General features: G+C 32.5%; 1 protein-coding gene across 1 annotated transcript; it reads right to left on the bottom strand.

The window, feature by feature from the left end:
- Window positions 1–9161: 9161 nt before the first annotated feature.
- Window positions 9162–10124, bottom strand: LOC141608506 (uncharacterized). The gene is made up of 2 exons (XM_074427851.1): window positions 9521–10124; window positions 9162–9445 (listed from the first exon to the last, which is right to left on the bottom strand). The coding sequence occupies exons 1-2, from the start codon at window positions 10122–10124 to the stop codon at window positions 9162–9164; spliced, it is 888 nt and encodes a 295-aa protein (XP_074283952.1).
- Window positions 10125–10494: the final 370 nt, after the last annotated feature.

Here is a 10494-nt window from a genome sequence, read left to right as displayed (position 1 = left end):
ATGTGGGATAGAAAAAAGTGGGCTATTTATAGGGTCCACAATTTACAATCCAACTAATATTATGGTGTTAGTATCCAGAAAAATAGGCCCAACTGAATATAAATTTTTTAGGCGGGAAAATTAAGAGAATTTTTATTCTCTTAGTAGTAGGGGAGATTAGTATTAGAATTTATGAACAAATTATGAGCTAAAAACTATTTTTAGAGAAGAGAGAAAAAGAGAGTGAGAATGAGGAGATGTTTTGTAAGAATGAATAAGTATAAGAAAAACAATTTCTTATTGTTTATAAGGGGGCCGGGTAGGAGGGAGTAAAATACCCAATGCATGTTCTTTACTTTACACATTTCTCTTATCAATGTGTTTAGGCAGGCATGTCTAGTATGTAGGTTATGACGGTGTCTAGTTTTAAAATTAAAATAAACATCTCAAACCCTAATACCCCTTATTTTGGTCCATTACATAAAATGAAATCCATTTTATTTTGTCAAATGTCTACATGTCACATAACATGTCACATATGGTATGTAGTATGTAATTAATCAAATTAATACATACTTAATAATTAAATACCCCTTATTTAAATTAATTAAATTTCATTTAACAAAATATCTTGTAATTCTTAATTACTTCTCTATAAAATTGGTCAAGTTAATATATTTCATAACATTTTATAATTATAATTAACTATTCATTCTTATCTCAATTGTTTCATAAACAATAATCAATTTTAGTAATAAAATATTTTAATTACTAAAATGAATCTTATTAATCAAATTACAATAAGATATATATATATTCTCACTCACTATCGTAAATTGTTCAATTTTAAGGAATTAATTAACTTGTATCAATATACAATTAATTAATTTATCTATTAAGGGAATTGTCCTTTAGGTGTGACCTTAAGGGATCAACTCATCACCATCGTCAAACGACAGTAATGTCAAACTCTAGTTAGTCAATCATTACCGATTAATGTTGATCAGTTGACTATATATATTGAATCATCCCTTACGTATTCTTATATGAGATTTTTTAATGTGATCGCACAATTGTTGAAAACAATTACTTCAACAATCTCCCACTTGTCTGAGACAAGTGTGCGCCACCAATTCTCTTGTCCTATTACATCATCTCACACTTAATGCAAGGTGTCTTGTAGGTCGTACTTGCATTTGATCATATCTAGAGACTTCTCTAACCATCCTTATGTGTTTAGAATGTGGCTATATAGAGACTTCTCTCAAAGATTCGATTTGTAACATCTTGTCATACTCCAAGTATACGAAGTTTAAGAATAGTAATACATCTTAGCGTAATGAATTAATCCCGCAGCGGAAGCAAATGGATTCAATTTCTTCATGTTCAATACTTTTGAACTTGTCAGGATTCTTATTAACATAAGAATATTAATTTTATGCTAACATCCATCGAACTGGATATCTTAGAGATGTATTATTCTTCTCCTAAGTCTTTTATCACTTACAGTGATCAATATGTCATTCACATATAAGACTAATAATACCACCGTACTCCCACTAAACTTAATGTATAAACAAAAACTACTCGACAAATCGAGAAAAGTTTATTACATGACTGAAACATACATTTCAACTCCTTGACTTATACTTAAGATTTCTTATTAAGTTCGTATCCTACCTTAGGATAGTTGCGATTTACAAACCTCATGCAAGATAATTTTAAAATCCAACAGTCAAATATTATGAAATATGAATTTTAATGAAGCATTACAATTGGTGTAAACCTCTTAATACCAATCAACCAAGTCATGGAAGCATCTTCATGTTTTATGTTCAGTTCGGATTTTTGCGGAGTTGAAACTAGATAAAACATCTTAATAAGTTATAGGTTTGTTACTTTCAAAAATAACATGACTCCTGTCCACTTAGGTTTTGAATCAATATTTACTGATTTTGACCAAGAAAAAACACTTTCCTACGTCTTATCTTCAGTTTGTGGCTCTTGAACATTTTCTCCCACTCTGTTTTTAAGAAATGATCCTCATTTCTTTAATAGACAGCATCACGAGCCACAAATCCTTTATTCTCGTGATCATGTAGGAAGAGAGAGCACATGCTTACTATCGAAACAAACTACAATTTACGTACCATGCCTAACCATATCTCATATGAAAAGTAGATGATTGCTTTAACCGTGATTTGTTTTAGTGGAAAAATTAAAATGCCAGACAAATTTTATAACAGAAAATACCTCCAACTATATTGTAAAGATTCAATCATATCGTAATGAAAGTGAACTTGTGATACCATATCACACTCTTTTTGGTGCGGATAAAAGTCTTCAGTTTATTGTTCCCATTTTAACAAAGTACTAATACTTTAGTTTTACAATCTCTAGGTTTTGATACTTTTAAACATTCATTGAACTTATTTAAAGAATTTTTTTTCTTACCTCATTAAGTAAAAGAGATGAAGTAATAACTTTTTCTGATTGAAATTGTATTCGACCATACACTTCAAAGTGTCAATAGGGCGAATATCTTGCTCTATTCATAATCCTTTTCAAGTAAAAGTCATGAATTATCTTGCTTTAAATACAAGATTTGCATACACCAAAATATTCCCAATCAAATGGTTTGGGACACTAGCCAAAATTAGTTTCTAAATGCGTTTTTCAATTGAGAATTGAGAAATGATTGGGGTCACCAACTTGAGTCTTGTATATATATGACATTTATTTCTAGTTTGAATATAAATACCTTGATTTGTATGGTCTCACCATAAATTTAATCGTGGTATGTAAGGGCACAACGCTTGTCTTAATTGCATAATAGAGAAACCCTTTGCGTATTATACAAAAACTTGGATTATATTTTTATTTAGAGTTAGTTCACATCATAACAATTATTGAGGTACATTTCTAAATATAAAATTAAAATGTGTACACTACAACATTCTTGCTAGTTGTCACACGATAATATCAAATATTTTGATGAAATCCACAAATTTGTATCAAATACTCATGATGTGGTAATTGGCAAGAATGCAATGTCAATGTCATAGATTTTCAAGAAGGAATATGTTGGAGTCACACGACCAACTTCCTTGATCTTTACTTATTTGGGGTTTGTCTGTATTTTAGTGTCTAACACTTTCTCTTTTGAGTCTTCTTCTATCCTTAACAATTAAGATAGGTACTTACTTCTTATTGCTCTCACTGACTTCAAGAATTTCTACTTGATGAAGACTTATATTCATATAAATTCCTAGTTAATCCTTCACAAGGGTTAACTCTATTGTGGCATTTGGTTAATCAAAATTTCTAACAAATCAATTTACCAATTTAATATTGTCATGTTCTTAACAACTTAAGTGTCTGATGACAAGTGTTTAGGTTGAGCAATAAAATTGTTGAACCATGAATGTATAGACGAATTCATCAAAACATATTTTGACTAATTATTATTTCTATTCATACTCTTCACAAGAGACGGGTATGAAAGGAATTCTAAGATGTTAATCTCATATTTGCATAGGACGATTCCTATCGAGTTCTATAGAATAGAATGATTCCTATGGAGCTAGTCCATAACCTATGATACGGTTCATTTGAGGATTTAGAAAGAGATTATATTTGTCATTATTAATAGTGGTTTAACGGAGACTCGTGTTACAATCGAATTGATATCGTATATTAATAGGAGAAATGATAAAGAACAACATAAAACAACGAAATAGTGGGAAAAGAAACATTCATCTTTAATATATGAAAATATTTTAGCATGTTTTAGCATTTATATAATGACCTCCACCCAATTATATAAATGATCCCGAGATCCAAATTCATAGTAACTCGAGCACGGGCAAAACCGATACATCCCTCACTAATATAACTCGGTGGGTTAACTCTTTAACCGATTCTACAATTAGAACTCTCGGTCGATGAAATTACGTTTAGTTCATCTCTAGCCCCGGAACATAAGACTAGTCTTCATGTCCAGTTGAGTCCAATCAAATTTCGCGTGTAATAACGTTTTATTACCCCCACTTATCCAATGAAAAATGAAAGCACCCCGGGAAAACCGAACCTATCCCAAATGTCACGGGGATTCATGAGTCCTACTATTTGGTAAGGCTAATCTCAATTTTAAATATGTGAAGGTCTTCTCAATTTATCATCTATATCTTTTAAGTGAACTAAATTAGTGATCTATCGATAATATAATTGACAAGGTCGAGAATTCGATATAAAAATATATACATGTGAAGTTATGGCGATTTGGCATGCAGCAAACATATAAAATAGAACATGTACAGAAAAGCAATTTCCTAGTATGGTCTTTCCTAAAAAAATAGAAAATCTAATAATCTATTACAAATTCGGAAACCAACTCCATTGGTCCCTTGAACTTCAAGTGACACGCCTCCCAAGGAAACACCGTCTTGATCGGAACTCCTTTCCGAATGGCTCCATCTTTAGCAAACTCCGGAATTACAAAATAATAATAAAATACACAGTTATCCCTATTATATATTTGTAATAAAAATTTAAATCTATTAAATTATAAAACGGTGATGCGAGATCACAATAAAATTACAACGGAATCGATATTCCCTTACATTATGGGTAATACCGATTAAAAACTAAGGCCATACTAAAATAAATTACATGATTCAAAATTTCATAAATGTAAATGACATACATATATAAAATATGCATCATTATATATGTATTCAACATGCAAAAATGAATATGCCAAATCGCCTGAGTAGATTATATTGTATATCGCTTTGGTTTTATGGAAGGCGTGACTTTTAACTCATTAAAATCACCAAAATAATACTTAAATCAAATTAAGCCCAAGTTAATTACCCTAACTTTCTTAAGACTCAAATATTAGTCCACTAGGATTTGACAATAATCTAACTTGGTATATCATTATTGCTCATTATAATTTTATTACTCTTAACAATTAAGAAATAATTCCCAATAAATCATAGAAGTTTGAAAACATTCGAAATAAAAATTTTGTATATTCTGGAATATGACCATGATCCCAAAACTTCAATAAAAAATTTCTCACAAAGCATTTTTAATTTATTTCATGAATAAATAACATAAATCATAATTTTTACAACTTAATTCCAAATTAATCACAAAAATTATGAAAATAATTCAAAGACAAAATTTTGAACATGCTATAATAATTTATATCCTGAAAAATATAAATCCAACCAAAAAATTTCGAATTTAATTTGATGACTAATAAAGTTGCCTTTTATCGATTTTATCACATAAAAATCAATAAACACACAAAATTAACAAGATTAATTTTTCCATTTCACATCTGATGTTCCAAATATGAGTGCAACTTTGGGAAAAAAATCATGCCATAAAGTTCGTTTTAGCTATTTTTAGCTTACATAATCTCGATTTATTCCATTTTAACCATTAAAATCATAAATCATGGGAAATTAATCACATTAACCTCAAATTTTACATACACTAAGTAAAATATGCATGTGAGATCATATTAAAATTTTGTGGCCAGAAACATCATATAACTATTTTTAGTTATTAAATAACCATTTTACTCACTAAAATGTTATTATTATCCAATAAATTATAAAAGTGAGCAATAAAATTCCATAAATCATGAGCAATAAAATTCCATAAATCATCTAAAATGACCTAAAACATTTTAGGACCATAATCTATACATGCATTGAAAAATTTCGTGCATATACTATATAAACACAAATTTTCCGGTTTTTATTTTAGTCATCTAATAACTCGTATAAAACTAAAAAAAAAATGATTTGTATGCAAACACAAAGATCCGATACCACTTGTTAGGTTCATTAACCCCTAACTAGACTCCTCTAATTAGTTTCTGAATTACTCACTAATTTAGAATAATAGATTTAGTTACATGCAAAATGTAAATAAATGAAAGAAGGAGAAAAAATAGATTTTTCCTTACATAGGAAGGACGAAAATGGGCACAAGTGTAGGACTCCTTCCTACACTTGATCTTGAGCTCATAATATTGGATGATCCTCCATGATTTCAAAGTAGAAATCTTCCTCTTGATTGCACCCAAGACTTACCCTTAAATCTAATAAAATTATTAACTAGATAATTATATTAGAAATCTTCCTCTTGATTGCCTCCCATGAACAGTGAATGGCGACGGAAATTCCGTCGCAATACACGGACTTGCGACGGGTTTGATCCGTCGCAGTTATTCATTTGCAACGGAATTCCCGTCGCAAAGCTAAATTTTGCGACGAAATAAAGCGACGGGTTAAATCCGTCGCAATTCCGTCGCAAGTTCTGTTTTTGCGACGGGATTGGCATATTTGCGACGGAGTTTTCCGTCGCTATGGAACCTTTTCTTTGTAGTGAAATATAAATATTACTACACTAGTAATGTAGAATTAGTATTAGAATTTATGAACAAATTATGAGCTAAAAACTATTTTTAGAGAAAAGAGAAAAAGAGAGTGGGAAGGATGAGATGTTGTGTAAGAATAAATGATAAGTATAAGAAAAACCATTTCTTATTGTTTAATAAGAGGGGCGGGTAGGAGGGAGTAAAATACCCAATGCATGTTCTTTACCTTACACATTTCTCTTATCAATGTGTTTAGGCATGCATGTCTAGTATGTAGGTTATGATGGTGTCTAGTTTTACAATTAAAATAAACATCTCACTAACCCTAATACCCCTTATTTCGGTCCATTATATAAAATGGAATTCCATTTTATTTTGTCAAATGTCTATACGTCACATAACATGTCACATATGGTATGTAGTATGTAATTAATCAAATTCATACATACTTAATAATTAAATATCCCTTATTAAAATTAATTAAATTTCATTTAACAAAATATCTAGTAATTCTTAATTACTTGTGTATAAAATTGGTCAAGGTAACATAATTCACAATCTTTTGTAATTATAATTAACTATTCATTCTTATCTCAATTGTTTCATAAACAATAATCAATTTTAGTAATAAAATATTTTAATTACTAAAATGAATCTTATTTAATCAAATTACAATAAGATATATATATTCTCACTCACTATCATAAATTGTTCAATTTTAAGGAATTAATTAACTTGTATCAATCGACAATTAATTAATTTATCTATTAAGGGAATTGTCCTTTAGGTGTGACCTTAAGAGATCAACTGACTACCACTGTCAAACGACAGTAATGTCAAACTCTAGTTAGTCAATCATTACCGATTAATGTTGATCAGTTGACTATATATATTGAATCATCCATTACGTATTCTTATATGAGATTTTTTAATGCCATCGCAGTATTGTTGAGGACACTTACTCCAACAGCTCCAACAACTAGTATTAATCGGCCTTTTAGAATTCAAGCTTGTTGGCTAAGCATGAAAAATTTACAGAATTTGTTGAAGAATATTGGCCAAATAGCGGGTTATTTCCTACTCGTCTTAATCAGCTTTCGAAGGACCTACAAGACTGGAACAAACATACCTTCGACAATATTTTCAGAAAGAAGAGGGAGCTGATGGCGAGAATAGGCGGGTGTCAACGCGAATTATCAAAGTCTAGGGTGGGTTACCTTATCAAGCTGGAAGGCAAACTGCGTAGAGAGCTTGATGAAGTGCTTGAACAAGAAGAATTACTTTGGTACCAGAAATCGCGTCTCGAATATATTAAAGATGGAGATTGTAATACTTCTTATTTTCACGTTAGCACGTTAGTTAGACGATGGAGGAATAAAATCACTTCTCTTAAAGATGCAAATGGCGAGTGGATTGACAATCCGTCTGAGGTTAAGAAGCTTATTGTTGATTACTACAAAAACTTATACACATAAGAGAATGAACATGGTGACAAAGATGATCCAATGGGATTTGTTCAAAGCTTTTAATAACAAGGACTGGGAATGACTTACTAGACCGTTTAATATTGCTGAGATAGAACAAATAATAAATCATATGGGTTCACTTAAAGCCCCCGGTCCGGATGGTTTTCAAGCTCTTTTCTATCAAAAGAACTGGTCCCTCATTGCAGAGTCTCTTTGCGACATGGTAATTAATGCGTTGGAAGATAAAGGCTTCCCGGAGGGTCTCAACGACACTCACATAGTGCTCATTCCGAAAGTTAGTGCTCCAGAGGTGGTGTCTCAATTCCGTCCTATTGGGTTGTGTAATGTTGCTCATAAAATTATCAGCAAGACACTAGCTAATCGTATCAAAAAAGTTTTGCCTCATCTTATCTCTGAGACTCAGAGCGGTTTTGTCCCCGGGAGACAAATTACAGATAATATTGTATTTTTTCAAGAAGCCATACATTCTATTAGAAAGAAGAAGGGTAGATTGGGTTATATGGCAATTAAGATCGACCATGAAAAAGCTTATGACCTTCTGAGATGGAGCTTTATTAGGGACACTTTGAGCGATATGATTTTCCCTCAACTCTTGATCGATGTGGTAATAGAATCTGTTACAACAGCTCGTATGCAGATACTATGGAACGGAGAACCGACTGAGCAATTTATTCCATCCAGAGGAGTTAGACATGGCGATCCTTTATCATCGTATCTCTTCGTTATGTGCCTCGAAAAATTGCAACAAGCTATTGACCTCGAGGTTAGGAATAAGAAATGGAGACCTATAGTGCTAGGTCGTGGTGGTCCATCCATCACCAATTTATTCTTCGCAGATGACATGGTTATTTTTGCCGAGGCAAGTGAAGAGCAGGCGCTAGTTATACGGCATGTGCTAGATAATTTTTGTAAGGCTTCGGGTGAAAAATAAGCAATGCGAAGTCGAGTGTTTTTTTCTCAGGAAATACCGACCATAGTATTCATGGGGCAGTTCGAACGGCCCTGGATTTTGAAGAAACGGATGACTTGGGCACTTATCTTGGAATGCCTACTATTAATGGACGGGTTATTCGTCACACTTTCGCTCATCTAGAAGAACAAGTAAACAAGAGGTTATCGGGATGGGCTACCAAAAGACTCTCTTTAGCAGGTAGAGATACACTTGTTAAATCTACGTTTTTTTGTGGAATGTTAGTATATATTATATCATAGTCTAAATGGACAACCACTTACATCAACTGCCTCTATATGTGTGCCTGTTTACAACTAAGTACAATCTTAGCAAATAAAAGACCTTACTTAAGACCCATCACGCTACACCATAATCTATCATTCATTTTCATTTCCCCTTGAAAGGTTCCCAGAATACGTCTTCTGCAATCCTCCTTAACTAGCTGAATCAGTGTCCTAGGCTGCATTACATAACCCTCAATCCTGCATATGTTCCTATTCAACCAGATCCCATAAACAATACCTACAACAGCTGCCATAATGATCTGCCTAATCAAAATAGTCTGGCCATGAATCTTCAATAATTTGTCACAGTCAGCTATATCTCCTTCATTAACATGTAGCCAATCTGTAATCAATTAATAACATTTCGTTGCATAAACACATTTTGTGAATAAATGAGCATGAGTCTCAGGGTCTGTACCGCAGAGGAAGCATACTGTTGGCACCTCCATACCCATCTTGGCTAATCGATCTAGTGTAAGAAGTCTCTGGTGTTGCTTCAGCCACATTGTGAAACACCATTTAGAATTATTAAACCTATTCCAGACAACTTTATGCCACTGAACTTTCATCATATTCTCCTGTCTCAACCAGTTATAACCTGCAACAATAGTGTAATGGCCATCTCCACACCCGTTGCCTTGAATAAAACCTGGTTTAAACACATTATTCACCTCACATATCTTTCTCCAAGACCATGAACTGTAGGCAGTAGGCTCATATACCATCCAATCCTTACCCTTCAGATAAATATTATCAACCCACCGGATCCACAAATGATCTTGTTTAGTTTCCAGCCACCAGACAAGCTTCCCTATGGCAACAACATTCCACTGTTTACTATCAATTAGACCTAACCCTCCATGATCTTTAGAGTTGCACAACACATTCCAACTAACCAGGGGAGCCTTAGAATATTTATCACTACCTTCCCACAGGAAATTCCTACAGAGAGCCTGGATCCTATCCATCACTCCAATAGGCAACACAAAAATTTGAGACCAGTAGGTATGAATAGTAGACATCACTTATTTAACCAAAATTAAACGAACTGAATAGAAAATTTTCCTACTATTCCAGCCTCTAATTCTACTAACCATCATATCCACCAGAATATTTCAGTTACTCTTAGTCAGCCTCTTGTAGAAAATATTCACACCTAAGTACCTAACTGTCCACCTTTCTTAAAACATGTACCCTGAAGCACTTGATGGACCACATCAGATTGCATACTATTACTGCAGAAATATGACTTATCATTGTTGATATTCAAACCAGAAGCAGTAGAGAACCTCTTAAACAACTTCATAACAATACAAATAGATTTCACCTCACCTTTGCAAAATGAAAGCAAATCATCAGCAAACATAAGATGATTCAACTGTAAACTTTTGC

This window comes from Silene latifolia, chromosome 10 (genome assembly GCF_048544455.1).
Source record: "Silene latifolia isolate original U9 population chromosome 10, ASM4854445v1, whole genome shotgun sequence".
NCBI classification, from domain to species: Eukaryota; Viridiplantae; Streptophyta; class Magnoliopsida; order Caryophyllales; family Caryophyllaceae; genus Silene; species Silene latifolia.
The sequence above is the reverse complement of the archived record's forward strand: the minus strand, read 5'-3'. Positions and strand labels throughout refer to the sequence as shown.

What these genes read in the sequence shown, in the direction of transcription:
- LOC141608506 (XM_074427851.1), bottom strand. Translation starts at nt 10,124, where the DNA reads ATGTCTACTATTCATACCTACTGGTCTCAAATTTTTGTGTTGCCTATT. An exon ending in AACAGTATGCTTCCTCTGCG is followed by an intron (nt 9,446 to 9,520) that starts GTACAGACCCTG and finishes AATTGATTACAG; the next exon opens with ATTGGCTACATGTTAATGAA.